At 39.2% G+C, this 21,465-nt stretch overlaps 1 protein-coding gene across 2 annotated transcripts in view; it reads left to right on the top strand.

Annotated features, from left to right (window-relative positions):
- Positions 1–21,465, top strand: part of PPP3CA (protein phosphatase 3 catalytic subunit alpha) — a 168,067-nt gene that overhangs the window by 67,988 nt on the left and 78,614 nt on the right. For both annotated transcript variants that reach the window (XM_057384978.1, XM_057384979.1), the window contains exon 2: positions 2,063–2,263. In XM_057384978.1, coding sequence (XP_057240961.1) covers positions 2,063–2,263 — 201 coding nt within the window. The remainder of the gene's footprint in view (positions 1–2,062; positions 2,264–21,465) is intronic.

The raw sequence follows: 21,465 nt of genomic DNA, 5'->3' as shown, positions 1-21,465 counted from the left end.
TTTGTGGTGTATTCAGTCCCTCATGTTTTTGCTAATTAATCATGAATCATCTGCTATTGGAACAGTATCTTTTTTTTCTTTAATTAGCCATTGGTACATCTTCATTAGAGCTCTGCCTGCAGAACTCTTCCAGTGCTGAGTACACTCATACAGCGTATGTCGTATTTTTTTCTGTATCAGCAGGCTTTATGTCTCAGCATTTGCTTGCTATTGTCATTGCTTCTGTGTTTTGCTCTGTCTTTATAAATGTAAAAATCTCCTTTTAGCATACATGGATATATTGTAGTGACCTCACAGTAATGGTGCACTGCATAGGTTTGCACATTATCATACCTTTGGGGAGGAGCAGAAGCTGTTGTCACCCTAAGGAAAGCGAGCTAGTGGTATGTGCTTCTTGTGGCCAAAGTGATGGCAGGCAGATATGTACAAACTTTTCCCCTTCCTCTGCACTGGAAATGCAGGATCACTAGGACTAGCTGGCCTTCCAGGGTTTTGTTTTTATAAAAAGAGGATGTAGGCTTGGAGAACTGCTGAGCTATCATTCACCTTCCATTTTTTGGCAAAGATTATTTTTTTTGTGTGTTGCATAATAAATTGTTTCTTTCATAAATTTTCACCTTTCCCCCTTTTTGCCTCAGGTTTTAGTCTGAGAGCAGTCAGACTTCAGTGTATTGCAGACACCCATATTCATTCGTTCCCACCAGATTATTTCAGTGAATGGACTGGTGGAGCAGCAAGAAGGAAAAAAAAAAAAAGACTGGGGGGGAAGCATTTTCTGAAGCTGTTTTTGTTAAAAATATCAGTGGGATAGAACTGCATGAAGCAAACTTTTTATTTTCTGCTATGTTACTTCTGGTAGTGGAAGTGAAAAGTGGTTTGAACTTTAGATAGTGAGCATGAGTTGTGGATTTTAKAAGTACGCTGATTGTGAAATTAGAAGAAAATTGAAGCTAACAGACATATTGATCTGCTGTGCTAGGATTTCATGTCTTGTGATGGGGCAAAGCTGCCAGTGAGATGTTGCACAGGGGATAAGGCTCTTTGGCAGGGACAGGCTTGCACTGCAGATGTGGCCAGTGAGACCAGCCCTGTGCTCACCTCCCCTCCCTTGGTGCCCCGGAGCAACCTGACCCTCTTGCAGCTGTGGCAGGGATCAGAATCCTTACCCTTGGGGCTGCTGAGGCAGGTGCTAATGCCCCTTCCATGAACTGCCAGGGAAAGGGGATTAAGCTGGGATAATGTTCCAGCCTCATCCTRGCAACTGACAGCATCACCTCTGAGCTTTGTTGCTCCAGGTGGCTCCAAGAGAGCAGGAATGTATAAGTGACCTTATGTAAGGATAAGGTCAATATGCAGCTTGTTGGTTGCTGCCATGTTGCCAGGACAACCTTTGTATTTATTCTTTTATTTCCAACTTCAGTCTGATACCTCCTCTGCCCTGTCCTTGCTGGAGTGCTCTGTTTGGCACTGAGGTGTACTTTGGTATGATACAGATTTATCTTGTATAGTGAACTATTACTTAAACAGGGAAAACATCTTGTATGTTTTCCCCCTACCCAAAGTCATTAGAGGGAACTCTGTCTTGGAGTTTAGCATTTTAATTGGAGTGTGTCTGTGCATGTCCATGCACAGATATTAAATATTGCACTTGTTTGTGCATTTAATGCTGTTAATGAAAGGGAGTCTTCTTCCAATGTTCTCTAGTTCTACCAGATCAACTTAAACTCTGCTCCCTCTTTTCCCTGATATTCCCATGCCTTTTGGGGGGTTTATGTGAATGTATCTACCTATCTATATATTGAATTATGGCCTAAATACTCCTCTCAATTTTTAAGCGTGAATTACTTCTTGCATGTGTGAATAATGTATCCCACAGAACCCATGGGCTTTAATGGGATCTTTGGGAATCTTTGTAGTATTTGAACCACAGATAGTAAGAGGCAGTAGAAGATCTTTGTTAACATTGTTTTGCAACAGAGATGTGTTTTGAAATATGTCAATAATAGAACTTTGCTGTAAAGAGTGACCACATATTTTTTTTTTTTTTGTTTTTTCTACCTAGCTGTCCCATTTCCTCCAAGCCACCGTCTCACAGCTAAGGAAGTGTTTGATAATGATGGAAAACCTCGTGTGGATATCTTAAAGGCACACCTTATGAAAGAAGGGAGACTGGAAGAGAGTGTCGCTTTGAGAATAATCACAGAGGGAGCTTCGATTCTCCGCCAGGAAAAAAACTTGCTGGACATAGATGCACCTGTCACAGGTCAGTGTGGAGTTATGCTGATGCAGGGGTGTGGTTGCTGCCTGGAACATGTTCAGGAGTGCCCCAGTGTCTGTGGCTTCCTGAGGTGCTGAGAAGCAGCTGGAAAATCAGTTCTCTCCAGTACTTGATTCACTGCCACTGGATAATGGGGGCCATCAAGCAGCTTGTAATTTAGAGGAAAAGATTACATGTGCTGAGCCCTTTCTGTTTCCAAGGCAGAGAACATTTTTAGTCTTTAGGAGTAAATTAGAACTACTTTCTGAAACTTGAAAAGTTCGCTGGCCTTTTGCACCAGGTATTAATTCTGTAATTTTGTAGATGTTTGTCTCTGTTTGAGATATTTCAGAGAGAAATGTTACAGGATAAATGTTTCCTCTGAAGTGAAAAGTTTGATAATTTTTTCCCACCAATATGAAACAGATGTTTGGGCAAATGTGAAGGGAAAAATAGTTCATTAACAAAACAAGGTGCCCACAGGACACAGATAAAAAAATAAATATCTGTTAGATATTTGAAACTCAGGAATGCATGCTGCCCTCTCCCCCCATAGCCCCTTGGCACGTGGTGTGGGGAAAGATGGCTCAGCTCTTGTCCCAGGAAAAAAAAAGAAACAAAAGAAAAGTCCACGTGGCCACTTGGGTAACAGTRGGAACCTGRTRGCAGTCCTCTCCTCACTGTGGATGAARCAGWGGGCTYGGTGTGCCTTTCTGTCACCRGYTTGGCTCCTCCAGAGTCTGGGATGAGACRGAGCAGTGCCCGTGGCTTGTCCCTGCAGGCCACTGCTGATCAGCGYTTGCCTCTCGGTTCTYGGACCGAAGCCCCGCTGAGCTGCTCCAGAAGAAAATCACAGGAGCYRTRGAAGGGGTKTCAGTCCAGGGAGAGCTGTTTGCCCAAGCTAACAAACCCGASSTAGCTGAACARCAACAATASAACTCTCCTGCACACAGCRAGCWGAACTCTCACAGTGCCCAGCTCAGCTCCCAACAACCARCGTGTGTGGCAACCCCRGCTTTTACCTGCCCRTGCTGCCTTCCCAGCCRCCCCTGCCCCTTCTTCTGGGTCAGATTTCAAGGCACAAGCACATCTTGGGCATACAAGCAGATGGAATATAGGAATAGAGTGTTATCATAAAATCAACCCAAGACAATATTATTTATCATGGTASCACTGTTCAGACATACAGACAGCACTGACCTCTGGATGTCATGAACTTCAACAAGGCCAAGTTTAAGGACCTGTAYGTGACTTGGGGCAATCCCAAGCACAAATAAATTCCAGGCAGAAAATGGATTGAGAGTAGAGATGATGACAAGGGCTTGGGGATGTTGGTGGATGAGAAGCTCTCAACATGCCCTGGCAATGTTCACTTGCATCCCAGAAAGCCACCCATGCCCTGGGCTGCATCTAAAGCAGCATGGGCAGCAGAGCAAGGCAGGGGATTCTGCCCCTCTGCCCCAGGGAGATCCCATCCAGAGTGCTGCATGCAGCTCTGGGGCTTCCGACAGAAGGAGCACATGCATCTGCTGGAGGGAGTCTAGAGGAGTCCACAAGGATGCTTAGGATGCTGGAGCACTTCTGCTCTGCAAACAGGCTGAGAGATCTTGGGCTGTTCAGCCTGAAAAAGAAAAGACCTCAGGGAGACCTTACAGCACYTTCCAGTACCTGAAGGGGGCCTACAGGAACGTGAAAGAAGGAATTCTTAGAAAAGCAAGTAATGACAGGACAAGGGGGAATGTCCTCAGACTGACAGTTGATGGGTTTAGAGTAGATATTAGGAAGAAATTGTTCMCTTCTGAGGGTGAGGCACAGGAACAGGTTGCCCAGAGAAGTTGTGGATGCCCCATCCCTGGAAATGTTCAAGGCCAGGCTGGATGGGGCTCTGAGCAACCTRTGATAGTGGGACATGCCCTGCCTATGGTAGTGGGGGCAGAATGTGATGATATTTAAGATCTCTTCCAACCCAAACTCTTCTGTGATTCTGTGAGGGAATGATGGTGTCAGATTAAGTGAAAATTTTAATTAGATGTTAAGGAAAATAAGAAGCACAGAAAAAAATTAGCAGAATCCCAGTTTGTGTTGCCTGGGGGATTAATTAATTGTGCCGGTTGCAGAGCCCATCCTGCCCTTGACTATGAAACGCTACCACCCACTCATTAATCCTCAGGAAATGCCTTATATTTGAATTTCCTTCTCTAATTGTCTCCTGCCTCCGCCTGCATTCTGAATGTATGAATGCATTTGCTTGCTCTAATGTGCCTCCTCTCATATTTTGCTGTTGCTATAGGATATGAATGCATTTCTGACAAATAATTGATCTGTGGTGTAGAAAGTTAGCTGGGGGGCAAAAGATATCTAGTTCCAGCTAGTTTAAATTATGAAGCCAAAATTTAAAACTTGTTTTAAGAAGGCGGGTCCTTTTGTCACTTTTGCATCTTGGGAGCCCTGATTAAAGTACAAGAAATACTCATTTGCTATAGAAGATGTGTTACCAGTTTTTATTAGCAGTACTGGTAGCAGTCACCAAAAACTACACAGAAATAATAAAACCTTGATGTTCAGGAAACCTTCTCTGAAACTGTGTAGTGTCTTAATAATTGTACAAGTTATTAAAGGTTGTAATTAAAAAAAATACATCCATCTAGAGGATTGTAGATTGACCTGGAGAGGTAATTTGTGTCATTTTTAATATAATAATTAGCTTGTCATTCTGCTGTACAGTTCTGATGGAAAAGATGTCATATTGCAGTTTATGGATGAATAAAGAAAATAGAATGAATAAAAGGATCGCCTTAGTTGACTGAGAGTAAAGTTCTACGGATATTTTTTTTGGCTCTTCAGGATAAATAGAAGACGTCATAGAGGTGCAGCACCATTGTCCATAACTGAGTGGCAGACACACAGAAAATTCTACCTTTTTATGAGTTGGTTTTGTTTTAAGGTGTGATTTTTACTTTTTTTTTTTTTTTTTTTTTTTTTTTTTTTTTTAATCAATTGAGAGATGTAGACTGTAGGAGGACAGCTCTGGTGTGTTGTATCCCAGCTGATCTCCATAAGCCCGTGCTTAATGTTCTCTCTCTCTCTTTTTAATTTTTCTCTTTAGATCTTTTTTCTTAAATGCATTTGAAGGTGTTGGAATTGTTCTGAGTTATATTTTGGGGATTAATCTCCTGAAGTTTACCCCATTGTGTAACACTGGTATAATTTAAGTCTTTGATTCTTTTTTCAGTTGAGCCTACACCTTGCTTTGTTCCTGCTTTTGAAATGATTCTCACGCAGTGTTTGTGATACTGCAGCATTCTTCAGGGTGGCTGGTAGCCTCTTTTGAGCCAGCAGAGGAAATCTGGGCTCCTGATGCGTGTTAGCAGGGTGGCTGAGAAGTGCTAATCTTCTGTATGAACAAACATGAAAGCTGTGGTTATGAAAGTGATCGTCAAAAGAAGGGAGAACTCTAAATTGTGAGGGGGAGGTTGAGAAAGCTTGTGAGGCATGTTGTTGTGGGCCTGACAATTTTCTTTGTGTGAGTAGAATGACAGCAGGTGACTGGATAAAGAGAATATCAATTGACTGATGAGGTGCTGGAAGTGCCAGGTATACAGGCAGTCAAGAAATAACTATGGAGTAAAGGAAAGCTTTGTTCAAACATTGGGATGAACAAACACAACCACTGGTACAGCGGATAAGAAAATAAATTTTAGGTTTCATACAAGAGGAGCAGTCTTGTTGGAGAATGACAGTCGTAAATCACTAATAAACCCCCCTAATATGTGATTCTTTGTGGGAGATGCATTCATCTTTTAGAAATATATTCCTGTAGCTGGTTTATAAGATGGTGATCATCAAAAAGAAGAAAACTAGAAGTGTGTAACTGGTAGAAGTAATAGCACAGTGGATTATTAGAGTGAGGTACTTAGTAACAATAAAGAATATGAAAAGTTCTTTCTTAAAGCCTTGTGCAGGCATCCAGTCATTTGAAATTTCACTTTTATTTATTTTGAGGGGTGATATAATTGTCCTCAGAAAAAGTGTCAGAGTTCTGTTTATAAATAGTCATATGTGGTGAAGTGGGTACATACAAAGCCTGAATTTGGGTGACAAAATGGTAATTGGGTGCAAGTCATGCACAGAGCCTCAATGTGGAGTGCACAATCAATTATTTTTTATTTATGTATAAAACTTACTGTGTGTCTGTGGTTAGCTGGAACCATCAATGTGACTRTCATTTTGAATTAATACATTTTCAAATTTGGCAAGGTTATAAGTCCCTCGAAGTGTTTCTGATGAGCCCATTTGTTCACTTAGCTCACATTCCCATCATTTGCTRCATAGGTACACTCATGCATAGTTCACTGCAGGTCTGGCTTACAGCCATTGGGAGCTATTCCTGCAGTTATACTGGGCCACTGTTCACTGGGTAGGAATCTGAACAGAGCCTGAGCTAACAAGAGACTCCAGGTGTTCTGCTATCAGGACTCTTCTTGCATCTGAGAAGTTTTGAGGCAGCTTTGTCTTGYCTGAATTCATCTGTAACCTCTTCACTTGGAGACCTGTGAATTTCACGTTAAACTTGTTGTTTAATGAGGCTGATGTACCACTCAATTACAGCTGGTCAGTGGAATCATGTCTTTATGGCAGCCTTTGTATTTCCAGTCCTGTATTATGTTCATAACWGCATAATGACACATGGAGAAATTGGCTCATTTTTAATGTTTGGGTTTTTGTTTTTTTTTTCTAAAAGGCTAAGGAGGTATATCTCTGATGGCAATATTTACTAAAGTCGCATTCCAAGGTACACTTGGGAATGCCAAATTTATAATTGACCGGGTAGCTTTATGTCGCCTTATTATAGAGGTTCATTACTATACAGAGTGATTTTGGGCAGGTGATATACACTACTCTTTATTTGCATGATGACTGACTGCATGGTTTTATAGGCTCTTACTTCCAAATCTAAAATGCTGCTTGGGTACTGCCCATTCCTAACTGCACGCCAAGCGTGCGTCCCTTTGACTTCAGTGCATGGGTGACTTTCTCTCTATGTGAACATATATACATATTTCTGAATATTATAGAATTAGCTATTTGGTATTTTAAGTTCTTTAGATTTCTAGRTGGATTGTGTCAGAAAAACAAGTTTAGGTCAAACTTTTGATGGCAGTGTTGTCTTGCTTGGCTCCTGGTCTGTAAAATGGACCTTTAGGTCATCTGTGTTTTGAAGACAGACAGGAATTCACATATCTTTATGAGATATTGCTTTACTGAGCAGTGTTTAAAGTACATAAGCAAGTTGTCTTCAGAGTAAGGTTTGTCGAAGTTTTGTAATTTTGCACAAATGAAGGAAGCACAACTTGAATTGCTCACTGCATGAATATTGTTCATTCCCTCCGCTGTGTGGAAAAGAATCTGTAGCATAATGCATATGCAAGAGAGATTGTACTTGAAGCTTTAATTCTGTCACGTCCTAAATGTAAAGACTGGTCCTTCTCAAAGCAACCAAACGTGCACTTTTGGAACATGATAAATGGGTGTTTTCCAGCATGTGCAAAAAATTACCAGCTACAACAGGTTAAATATCATTATTAATCTCAAAGGGCTGGGATTAATACAAAAACCAGACAATCATATTGCAGAATTGGATTTCAACAGCAAAATAGCTGATGATGGCAGCCAAATTAATCTTTGAAGCTAGCAGGTTGTGCTGTATAAGCTTTCCTCCTTAACATTTCTGTGATTTTAATGTGTACCTCCTTAAATGACATGCTTAAATATAAGACAGACCTAGAACTGTAAAGTGATTTTTTTAATCTAATATCTATCATTGTACATCTTTGTAGTTTTTAGATTATTTTCCTTGAGGATATTGTTAAATTTACAGGTACTGAATAGAAATGGCATGACACCTCTTGCACATATGACTGCAGAAGTGAATAAACTTGTAAGATGTRWATTGGTGYTTTAAGATAAGGGTTTTTTTCCCTKTTKATATCTATTTTRAAAATAATTTACATRTGCTCTTTCTTCTTGTCCCATTTGACATCTCTCATTTTTTTGTGCTCAGTGTGCAGTCCTTTTAGCAAGTCTCTGCCCATCAGTCCTAATGAGTGTCCTCCAGTGAACTAAAGCCACAAAATCCTGACTCATATACATCTTTACAAACCTGTGCTTTTTGGCATACGTACTGAAATGCAATGTATGAATATTACCAAGGCAGCTGCCTGTGTACAGATGTTCTCCATTCTGTTTGTGTGGCTGCCACCACAGCAGTGTCATGACAGTGGTTTCTGACTTGGTGGCTGTAGCCAGGCTGTGTGCACAGGGGTCAGCATCTGTTACTCCTTCATTTAGAAAAWATGGAAAAGAGGTACAACAGCATATACTTTTGTTTTAAACCTTMACATGCTTTGTCCTGACTCAGTGCTAGGCCTGTGTTCAGAGCTTTCTGAACTGCCAGGGGCATGCAGCTCGGTATGTGAGGAGGGGAGAGCATTGGGAAAGACAGAAGAAAAGCTTTTTCTTGCAGTGTGAGAGTGTCTCAGTCTCTGCAGAACTCCTTGGCCGTATCATTTTCCTCTGCCAGTCCTGTTTTTTGCAGCTCCATGTTTACGGCTGTGGGGATGCAAGGAAACCACTGTTGCTTGCAGAACCATCCTTGCTATTCCCTCTGCATCCCATATGTAAGGGAGGGTGTGTAAGTGTTTGTAGTAGGTGTGTAAGCACCAACCTTGTGCATGCCAAGGGGAAATGCACCCCCTTGCACCATCATTGAGTGTCTTTGGGTAAAACATTCAGTTGGCTTGGTTGGTGTCACAGCATTATGGAGATCCAGCTTAAATACTCGGATTGCTTGTGATGTCTGTACCTTCATGAGTATACAGTGTTTCTGCAGCTGAAACTCTAAATTGATGGGAGAAGAGAGGTTGTAGGCATTTGTAGGCCAGCCTGTGTGGGAACAACTGTGGCAACTCACATGACCTTTGGAAACTTTTGTGTGTTACACAAAAACTACAGAGGGAAAGCTCTTTCCTGTCAGCACATGCCTTTATGACCTTTGAGGCTTCCAGATATTCTCTGRTACATTATTCCATGGAATGGTAGGGTGTCCTGGGCCCACATATATTTTTCCTTTGCACAGGTTCTCTCATCTGGTAGCCTGAAATAATATTAGTATGTTGCTAGTACTTTGCAAGCTAAAACTTCGTAAAAAGCAAGATTTTCTAGCTAAAGTGATCTGTTTCAAGATRAGTTAATAAAAGTATTTATGCCCAYATTATAGTWAAATGGAATAGTATTTAAAATGTCATTGATTTCTAGCATACATGAGAATGATCTGATCCAATCTGAGGGTCAAACTAAACCAGTTCTTTCTGATTTTGCCTTTGAAGCAGCTTAAAATGGAATTTCAGCATGGAAAATAAGCAAGGTTGCTTATTAGAGACCTACAAGTATTGTAAGATCTATCCATATTAGCACAGCAGAGTTTGTCTGAAATTAACAGTTCAGTTAAAGTAATTTTTGTTAAAATGTCTTTATTTCACACTTATGGTTAAACCCTATGTACTGTGATTACTGTTGATTGAAGGAACTATTGAGTTCTCAAGACATGTATAAAATATTTACATATGTGCCATGAAAAAATCCTATACATGATCAGATTGTAAAACCTTTCTGCATGCCTGCTGTCTTCAGACTCACAAGTCCAAAAGCTGAATTGCTGGTTTGAAGTCTAGATGCCTGCARCTTCTGAGGGTAAGAATTGCACTTCTCCCTTCTTTGCCATAATGCATTCAGCAAAGTTATCTTCAAAAAGCACCTTCAGTTTTGTTTGTGGTACTAAGAGTGAGAGTTAGATGGGTTCTGCCCTCAGAACTGGACACTGGTTACAGTACAGGACTTTTTTCTGTGTCTTGGGTATGCATGAGAGTTGAGATGTTCCTGGTATAACATATCAGTTGGAGCTGCTGCATTATTCTGGTCATTCACTCCCTGTCTGAACCCGTAACACCTGAGACCTGGAAATATTTCTGCAAATCATTCTCACTCTCASATTTTAATGGTCTGCAGTTAATTCTCCTTCATCATAGGAAAGTTTGCCTTTGGTGAAGTAAATGTTTGAAGTAAATTTTGACTTGGTTCTTTCTTAATATCAATTCACAATCTCATTTGCATAGGCAAGATTTCAGCAGAACAGGTTGACACCAGGAAGTGGAGGAAAGTATTAATAGCACCATCTACTCTTATATCTATCTGGAAAACAAACAATAGTCCAGTTGTTTTTATATGCTTTCACATTTTTTTACTCTATAACGCAGATGTGCTTTCTCAAATTAATTAGACTTCTTGAAGAATTGTTTGCCATAATTTTTTTAAAATGCATTAGATATGCTCTTTTCTCAATGCAGCATAAACACAGTTTGCTGTTGCAACAATTATCTCCCATTACATTATCACTGTTGAATGTCATTAAACTACAGAAAACCTGCATTTAAACTTAGGTTAAACATAATTTACCATATAAACACACTGTTGAGCAGCTAAAGTGAACTTGATTGGATCCTTTATTTGGGTTGMTGATTAAAACTGACACTGCTCCAGCTATTTTGCATGCTTTATTGAGAACTCATAAAGCATCAAATCACTTGTGGCTTAAAATCTGGGACTTCTGAAAGAAGGTGAAGATGTAAGGCTGTATGCATTGAGGTTTTTTTATCTATTCCTTCCCTAAGTGCTTCTGTTGGTTCCAGATATAGAYTGAAATATGCCTGCCTGCATCACAGGTAGAACAAAGCAATTGTGTCTTGTAGCTTAATTGAGCTGCTTCAGCCATTAGCATCTGACATTTTGGCAGAGCTGATGTTTTCTAGCAGCTTTAATCCGTCATTATTGCCAAGACAGTGTTATTTACAACTACCTCACTTGATCTCATATATGATCTATGTATGGTTCACTTTCTTTGGGGCAAAAATTGTAGTCAAATAAGCCAAACTGAAATTTTGGAATCTGAGATTCCCTTCAGATACGGAGCTTAATTTAATGCTGTGAAATGGAAGATCAAATATATATTGGGCTTCAAGTCAGCACAGAAACTGCTGTTGATTAAAAAAAATTGATTAAAAAAAATACAAAAACAATTTCTTGCAAATACCTAAGCCTTTAGGACTTTGTTCTTGCCATCTTTTATTTAGCATGTGGGMGGTTCATCATGTAAATACTGACAGCACAGTATAGCACGTTAGYATTTCTTCTAGGACTGTTCAAGCAGTGCTGTTTGTTAGAGCTTCTCAAATATTTTTCTGAGACTTGTAAATCAGCATTTTTACTTGCTTTGCAATTCTGTAGTCAGTGGCACAGCTTGAGATAGAACTGGGTCTTTGACACTTGGGTTCTTTTTTTGAAAATAACCATAGTGTTTGTACCGTGTAAGCCTCATTAGGAAGACAGAACCTTTGTTCTTGCCTTTTGTGTTCTCTTAGCTTTGCCCAGAACTCCTYCTTGTGCTTCTCACCTCGATTAATTTAACTCAATCGTGGGTCGTAGTCTATATTGGCAAGGGATGTGGGAATGCAGTGGGATCACTGCTGAAATTGCAGCCACCCATATTCCTCCTYCCATCCATTTTGGATGGAGGAGCTACTGAAATGAGTGAGAACTAGGAGGAGGTAGAGGGAAATTCCAGCCTGTATTTGCCTTCCCCCAGGGAAACAAAAAAATCTACCAGTCACACGTGGACCAGAGTTCCCTACTTTGCATGGGTGTGAAATAATTACAGAATCACGATTTGTATGTGTGTGAGGCTGGAAGGGGGATTGATTTGGTYTTAATCACATGGTACCTGCAACAGCGGCTGCAGGGTAGAAACCAAGAAAAGGAGCCAGAGAAATGTCAGGAGGTGGAACAAGTCAGGGACAAGCAGTRTTTTGTGTCAGCTGATTGATGCCACTGGAGGTGCCTTGTGTTCATCTGGTTTGGAATGGCTGTGCAGAGGTTTGCCTCTGTTGTGCAGTCTGGCTGTGCKTTTGGAGCTGACACCAGCCGTCTGCTGTGGGATTTTTGTGTGTCTAACCTTTCACAAAAACCTGCTGGGAAGCACTAGCAAGTGCAAAGGAAATAACTAGCRTGTTCCTTCTTAAAGAGATACTATAAACATAACCTGTCATCACTTAGAAAGAGCATAAATCAGAGAACATTAGAAGTTGGAAATGATACTATAGAATGATGTTATTCTGAGGGGGATGGTTCTTCTGCTTCCTCCTGTCTTTACGTGCTTATTCATTAGCATTTTAATTATTCTAAGAAATACTACCACAGCTGAGGCAGATGCTTTCTCTGTTTGGTTTTCTGCATTTATCTAAAGAGAACATTCACAGAATAATTTCCAAGTGTATATAATATCCTCTGTGCAGATACTGTCTTTTAAAATGCAAACTAAATCTTCGATCGTTCAAAACATTTTAATTAGTTTTTTAAAAATAATATTTTCATTTTTTCTTTACACTCTAAAATATCCATGATCTTCAAATAAATGTACCAATTATGAAGATCAATTTTTCTGAACAGGAACATATTTTCAATCTGCAGTTGATTTTGGAAAGTCTTGGGAAGTGTCGCAGAGGATTCTGGCAATAATGTACATGATTTGTACTGCTCGTGTGTCAAGCCATGACATTTTCTTTTGACCCAGGGGTCATTATGTGCATCTTTTAGGGCAYTGAATAATTAAATAGTGAGTTTCAGATTATTCCTTGGTGCTCTCTCTGCAATGACTATGTTTGCCCCTGCTTCTCTCTTCTAGTTTTGGGCATCTAACTCYAGTTGAAATTAATGTATTGATACCRCTTGGGGTGCTAATTGCTTTCTGATAAAATGTTCTTGATAAGTGAGGAGGATCTTACTTCTCATCCACTAATTTCAAGAGGAGTCAATGTCCTCTGCCATTTTGTCTTTCTTTCCCATTCTTTATTGCATGCTGAGCTTTAGCAGTTGTGTTGAACCTTGCTGATTGCTTGGCTGAAGTCAATGTTGTTCCTTTCTGTGACATTTTTATAGATCCAGCTATGTCATCTTTAAAGCAGGCAGCCCCAGGGCACAATGGCAAAGGACTAAAGTTGAGTTTCAGAGCCTTTGTGTGAATCAAAACCATCCGTGGTGCTCAGCACAAGGGAAGGKGCTGTGTACAATCCTTGTTGCTCGTTAGGTGAACCAGCATTAGTGCTTTCAGATGGCACTGAGTTTCTGTAAGTTGCCATGTTGAATTTTTGACAGTCATTCTTACACCTCTTCTCACTCCAAATCTACTACTGCAAAAAATTATACCTTTACAAGTGGAGAACACCACAAAGATATTGCTAGAATGAGAATAGGTTSAATTTAGATATTAAAATTAACTGCTTGTGAGAGTTTACTACAGGAGTTTGTTCATCCAATGAATAATCAAGGAGATAAAATTCAGTAAACTGTGTCAGATTTTTTCTTTATTAGCCTGTATTAATAAAGAACACTTAAACATATAATTTTTAGTCTATAAAATGTCTATTTAGTCTTTAAGAATGTGAAAAAAATCTCATAACACATTTCATCTCATTTTTCATGCTGTTCTCCTTTGTATTCATTGCCCTCTGTACATACAGGTCAAGAGCTGCAGTGTGGCACTGGAGGTTAGGGACATTGCTGGTGGCCATAGAAATGAATCCTGTGACTTCAGCTGTTGACAAAGTGGCAGAACACTTTCATTTTCTTTCTACTTGGCTTGATTCCTGTCACAGGCAATAGTTGAAGTTGTMTAGAGCAATAAATTATGAAAGCTAATGTAGCTTCTTTGTTCCACTTCATTTCCTTTGGTTCTCATCAGACTTTAAGAGGGGGGAAAAAAGCTTCAGTGCCAGGGTGCACAATTAAAAGTATAGAGAGGAAGAACTAAGAGCTGTTAGTGAGATCAACTTGCATATATAAAACTAAATTATATATTTTACCCAAACAATCTTAAAAACTCCAATTGAAAGGGTAAAACTTAYTTGAACAGAAAACCATGTATAGATTCTGAACAAATAAAAAAATACTTGTCTGTAAAAGGCAGTTAATTATCAATGCCTATGGCAGGAGATAGACAAAAATTTTGCTTGAATTGAGATGAGCATGGTAAGAGTGTTGAGGTGAGACTAGGTTGCTCTCTGAGTAYAATAAAACAGTCATTATTGCAGGTTTGGGTGTGGTTTGTGTGCTTTGTTTGTTACTGTAATGATTGCTTGCAGCAGATTAAGARTGAGCTTGCAGTCTACTGTTTCTTGCAGAATTAGTTTTAGTTGGGGTGTTTTTTTTGTTTGTTTTATTTTCAGTAAGATATCTGCTGTAGGGATATAGGGGAAATAGGCTTTCTCATTATACTGGAAAGACTTAAATTTCCAAACACATGTAGAGTTTAGTTATTGCCAAACCCACCTCTTAACAGGAGACCAGTAGCAAATATAATTAAATCTGGTGTAAATCAGTAGTCCCTCTTTGAAAATCCAGTGGCATTGYACYTAGATTTTATTGTAAAATTAGAGACAAATCATTAAGGAGATGTGTGGGGAGAAGAAGACATCAAGCATGGATATTTCTATGGCTCCCGGAATCCTTGTTGAGAGAGCAAATGCGTCCTCAGTAAAATGACAATTTTTTTTGCTGCAGATTTTTATGATAGAAGGAAATGTCTTTCAATTGCATAAACAAAACTTGAGTATGTGTATGTTTTTTAACACCTGAAGATTTGTATRTTCTTTTATTTTTGAGAATATCCAGAATATGARTATCACMTTTCCTAGKTTTTCAGTGAAGCTTTTTTTCTTTCAGGAGAGCTTTTCAGGTCTAACATTAATTGAGTGGGTAAAGGTTAAAACTTTATAGCACCAGCAGTTATTCATTGTGCTGTTGAAGCTAAGTTCCTCACTTTAGCTAGTTTAAACAAAATCAAAGCATTAGTCTGCCAAGACATCTATCTTCTTATAACATCTGCAGGTTCTTTGGCTCTYAATTCATTGCATTCTTTCCCTAGGCACCAGTGACCTGTTCTCCAGACTGCAGCTTTTTCCAGTAGAGGTTTCATTCAATAATGAAGATAATGTTATTTTTGTTTTCTTYTTCCCAATTTAAGCCCTTTTCTTAAAATAACTTAGCTTGACCAGTACCTTTGAAAGTCACATTGTGCTGCCTCTCGTTCGAAACAGGGTGAGGTTCAAAGGTAGATCAGAGTAAATTCTGCCACTTCTTTTCTTAAATAACCCATCTTCTTCTTTCCAACTTACACCCATTCCTCCTTCCCTCTGAACATGATGTTTCTGAACAGACCTCCTACTGTTTCAACTGTGTAGTGAGGGAGGGAGGTTAACTCCTTACAAAACCTATCATATTTTTCAAGCATCAAGATGGTCCCTCATGWTAGCTTCTTACTGTCTGTCCCTGTTTTATCAATTATCCATATTGTCTGCTTTGCTCCAAAAACCCCAGTGACTCATCTGAGCTCAGATGGTTTCAGTCTAAGCCTCTGAAACATTTCTTTGTTTCTTCATAGAAGAAGGACCATATGCAGTTCTTTTTACCTTTTTGTTCTTTTCCCCTGGTGATTTTACAGTTGAAAAATCTGGCCTTGGAGGAGTTGTCTGAGCACCGAGATGTCTCTTCCCTCAACACCAAGTCCTTTCACGCTTGGTGAGAACAGCACTGTTGCCATTTAAGCTGTCATTGAAAGCTATTGCTCTGCAATGTGCAGATAGGTGATGATTCTTCCCCATGAGCAGAGTTGTGTGGAGGAGAGCCTCATGTTCAGAGGCTTTTCTGAGTGCCAGAACTGTTTGATCTGCACCTCCTTGGGTACCTCCCCTCTGTCTGCCTTTGGACTCTCAGGCCATTGCAGATGCAAGCATGACTTTGAAGAAGGAGTAATATCAGCTGATATGTCACTGTCCCAATTGAAACCTTGGCCTCAGAGATAGATATTATTTTATTAATTATTAATTTATTAATTAAATTATTTATTTATTATAATTATTTATTATTTATTATTTATAATTAAATATTAATTCTGTGTCCTCAGGGATACCTAGGCAAGGAATCTGACTTGCAAAAGATCTGACTGGTACCTTAATTCCATTCTGAGGAGGCACAAATCTGTTGAAACTTTTGGAAGTATTTGGTTCAATTCCTGTTAGTGTATTGGGATGTGTGTGGTATGAGAAAAGGGCCTTCACAAAGTATCTTATTTACAGGAAAGCATGAAGAAAGATATTTCAGTGGGAAAGTTATGTTYCTAGTTGCAGCAGTTTAATTCATATTGTCAAAAATTTGATGGAAAGTAYAGATGCTAATGGTTAGAATTTTTAATTTGGTGTCTGTTCTGCTGTATTTTGTATTTTTTCTTGCGAACTAGAAACATTTTCCAGTAAACAAGTATTTCCATCTAGGGCGTGTATCATATGTGATGGCACAGCACAGTTGTTACAGCTGATCAATGTGTTGTGTGGGTGCTGTGTCACTTGTGAGSCTCTGCTGCATGCATGGGGGAGCAGTGTAATGAACCACATTAAACTGAATAACACACAGCCTCCCCATTTTTTCTCTTTATGGGTGTAATTAGATGCTGAGAGAACTATAGCAGGAAACTGGAACAGTTTCCTCCTGCCACCCCCCAAATAARTTTTCAGTTCCAATTAAAATAAATTACATTTTCAAACAKAAGAGATTACTCATGTGATATCTGTCATTTAGAAACAGATATGGAAAGCCTGGTGTSGAAGTAAATATTAGAAAGAGATAGCAAAGGAGAATAGTTTAGAGAACCTAACCAACAGGAATTCAAAAGCTGATTCTTTGAATTGCTTGGTTAGTTTGCACTGAGAAATCTACCAGAGGTTGAGTAATGGGCTTGAAAGCCTCCTCGCAGGATTCTGGGTATTAGAGATTTTAGTTAAACTGTATGATGTGCTTTGACATTTTGACTGCAGAGCAAAGTTTCATAGTTTCATATATTTTTAAAAAACTCTCTATCTTATGAGACTTCTTACAGCAGTAACTTTCTGCCCAACACCTTCCAATTTTGATCCATCAAATGTTCCCAGTATGCATTCCTGTGCTTCTGTGACAAYGGAATTTATACAACAAACAGAAGAAAGTTCATCATTATGACGCAATTAGGTGGAAGGATATGATTTTTTAATAATTATTTTTGCTGAAATCCCATGTATTTTATGTCAAAATAAAAGAGTTGTTTGGTTTTAAAAGAATCAGCAAGAAAGTAGAAGAGAAACCACATAGTGAAAATCATGTGAAAAAGGAAAACTCTCATCTTTCAGCTATGATAAAGTAAACCCTCATCTTTCAGCTATGATAAAAACTAAAATTTTTTTTTTTGTTCCTAATAAACTATGCAAGGGAAACCAGCAATCGGCTTACTAAATGTCATCCAACACAGGAGTCTTTTATCCCCTTCATGAAAATAAAAGCATGGGTTAGGTGGTACAAGAAAGATTTGAGAGATGAGGAATTCCTAGTTTTCTGTTATCATCATACAACTTCAGTGATTTCTAAATCTTTCGATAGATTTTATGATAAATTATGGTTGTCCTTGTAGCTTAATCACGCAGAAAAGTTTTATACAATCACAGGGACAAAATGCTGGTTCCTGTCCCTTCCTTAATTATTCTGGCTGTTGAAGATTTAAATATCATTGTGAAAAAATTCTTAGTGTATTAATACCACTGGTTTCCACATGTGGAAAGTCTTCATTTCAATGACTCCTTAACCATGGCACCTGCTGTGTACATTATTCCAATACATTTATCAAACTGAGGGGGATGTGGTGTGGGGAAAATTCTTGGATCAAGCAGAAGGGAGAARCTACATTTTTAAAACACCATGCAGGTGTTTATTTTTCACTAATTTCTTACTCTACAGAAGTGGTGAAGCTGTGCAAATGTGTCTAATGGAGGAGGATTTTGACAAAGCTAATGCTTGATGGTCTTTTATGGTTATCCSTCCACTCTTTCTTCTTCATTGCATAAATGCACTTTTGAAGCATTGTGCAACACATTTTTGAGTCCAAATTCAGTAGCCTTTGATACTTCTGGCAAGAGAAAGAACTCAATCTTCCAAAACAGAACCTGATCTACAGCCTGACAAATACAGTATTTCGATGGTTATGGCTGGTAGACTGTGCCTTGATTTTAGATAGACTAAAAGCAAAATAAAAAAAAAATTAACATAATCCATTTTTGGATAGAAAAAGCAGAGAGAGAAACTAGCTGATCAGTATATGCTTGTTGCATTGGGGTTTGGAGCAACCTCACCTTTCTGTGAGTTTTCAGAATGGCTTATTTTCTGATGTTTCATATAGGATGATTATGAGTTCTGGACTGAAAATCTGAGCTGCATTTGGAAGATTTGATAGCAGTTCATGTCTCTGCAATTGTGTGGTAAACTTGCAAGTAAAAGCATTGCGATGACAATTCAATTGGAAAATTAACAGCACAATGTGGAAAATAGCTCACTCTCCTCCTACTTCTTCCCCATCCTTTCATCTAGCAGAGTAGTCTAATTCCTGGCAATCTTCTTATTTTCTCTGCAGTTTTCCAATGTCCTTGATGATATCGGAAAAAGTACAAGTCTTAATTGCTTCCTTTTTTGAGATGTATGAAGAGATTGGTCNTTTTTTTTTTTTTTTTTTTTTTTTTTTTTTTTTTTTTTTGATACATTCTGTTGCTTTTTTGGGGTTTAAAGTTAAAATGCTGAGATAGTTTTGTGAAACTGGCTGTAGTAGTAAATTCAGCTCATTACATAAGGAGTTTAGAGCATGTTCTTGTAGTGTCACTGCTGTTAGCTTGCCATCCACGTAACTTCAAATACCTTTCTTGGTCTGATGCAATCACTGAGTTACTATAGTACCCTTATACATATTGTCAGTTGAAGGGAGCAAAATAAATCTTGCAGAAGATGTTCCCTTGGGTGTGCAGAGCTGGGCAGAGGTTCTCCATTTTCCTTTCACCCCTTGAAATGCTGAGCCCATGTTAAGTGACCCTTTCCTCCAGCATGGCAGTTGATCTCTGCAGTGGCATTTGTGGCCAGCTTGGCTATCTGGGGCTGTTCTGTGGCAGCCACCTGGACTGTCCCCTGGGCTGGGGAGCTCCCCTGGACCCGCTCATGTTTGGCTCTTCCAGTTTGCTAACCCCACTGAAAACAAGATTGGCAAAAGCCATGTAATTCAGTGTAATGCCTGGCTTTGTGCTGGTTTAGCGTGCTTAAACAGTTCATTTTGCTCAAGGATGTCTCTGAGCTGGAGTGAGGGAGCAAGGGGAACTGCAATGGCAAGGAATGGGATTGGCTGATGCTGCCATGAACCCTAGAGCTGGAATTATATTTGCTTATTAGGGAAGCTGAAGGTACTGTGTCATGTCTTTGAAATAAAGTATTTTTCTCAGTGCTTAGGAAAGAATACCTGGTAGTCAGTACTAGTACCTGGTAAAGTCAAATATATAGTCTGGGCAGGTTTAATACACTTTGGCTGTGCATGCAATGCTTTTTAAATTTTCCTATGTTATGATATTTAAATTATGGAAGAAATGCARCACTTCTTGAAAAGAAATTTGCTTTAATCCTTAAATTGCTAAATGGAAAATCTGCTGATATTTTTCTGAATACTTGCAGAATAATGCTAAACTCAATATTTGAGTCATCCTGTGTCATTTAAATGWTCTGTAATGCTTTTGTCATCAAGAAATTCAGTACAGCATGATGCTTCTTCACTGTGATTTCTATCTGGTAAATATGCCAAAACTGTACTTGTGAAATTTGCTGAAAAACATGAAAAGATTGAAWGTGCTTTCATGGAAATAATTCTCTGTGGAATGATTGTAAAGGAGGAGCTGTTCACTTCTATACTTAAAGCAAATGAAATCTGTGTGTGTGTGTGTTTGTGTGTGTGCATACACAGGGTACAAAGCTTATACCTGAATTGAGTTGGGTTTCATGCACTTGTCCATCTGTGTGCTCACACATTGTACCCTGTGCATCTCTCCTGTGCAGACAGACTGGGAGATTTGGGGCTGTTCAGTCTGGAGAAGGCTCTGGGGGGACCTTTTAGTACCTAAAGGAGCCTTATAAAAAGGAGGGAGAAGGAGTTTTTATATTGGCGTGTTAGGACAAGGGGCAATGGTTTTAAACTGAAAGGGCAGGTTTAGTTTAGGTATTAAGGAGAAATTCTTTGCTCAGAGGATGGTGAGGCATCCAGAGAGGTTGTGGATGCCCCATCCTAATGGGAGCTGTCCCTCCCCATGGTAGGCGATTGTAACCAAGTGATCCTTAAAGTTCCTTCAAACCCAAACCATTCTGTGAGTCTGTGATCCTGTATTTGTGGTGTTTACAGAAAACAAGCTAACATTTTCCTTCAAAAGGAACAACACTGTGTGTGCCAGTGCTCAAATTTGTGGTGTGGATTGCAATTGTGTTTGTTACTTGTATCCTAAATACGAGCTGATTATATAATAGATGCATCTYTTGAAGAGGCATGTCCATATTTTGCTGCAGTTTTTTCCAGTGTTTTGAATAGCAYCCTTGCAAGTTTCATTTTGTGATACTCCAAGGAGTATCAGTTTAAAGAGTAATTTTTGGTGTCTTAGCATCCATTTGCTGCTCCTTTTTAAACATTGTAAAGACTTTTTGTCTCTGGTTATAAAGGATATGCTTGCCCTAGATTGTATCCTTTTTAGCATAGAATTAGAGAACTGTTAAGGTTGGAAAATACCTGCAAGATCATTGAGKTCAACCTTTAACTTGCCAGCTTATSRCGMTYRGGAATGCCAACATGTATTTAACTTGGTATTCAGTTCTGGTGGGAAGTCTTATGCTGTATTCCTGATTTAGGCTGTGGRGACTTGAAATGGTAATTTTTTTGATGTTGTCTGCTCCTCTCACTGTCTCCTTCTTTTGGAGAATTGTAAACAGTTGTTGTGATGTTCTCAGCCTTCCTGGGACAGGCRCTCAGCATTGTGTCTGTTTCTGTTTCACGCTTGGATGAAGACTGTTTAAATACCTGGACTGAGAACTACTTAACTCTGTTTAAATTGGTTTATTASATCCCATTTTCTTGCACCAGAGCCTCTTGCTTGACAGTATGGTGAGGGGAAGAAAGCTAAGCTTCTCTTTTTCAGGAGAACTTGATGCACATTCTCTCAGGTGCACCCTTA

Source organism: Malurus melanocephalus, unplaced genomic scaffold (genome assembly GCF_030028575.1).
Source record: "Malurus melanocephalus ecotype Western Australia unplaced genomic scaffold, MMel_1.1 scaffold_764, whole genome shotgun sequence".
NCBI lineage: Eukaryota > Metazoa > Chordata > Aves > Passeriformes > Maluridae > Malurus > Malurus melanocephalus.
This window is presented reverse-complemented; position numbering and strand designations above follow the sequence as displayed.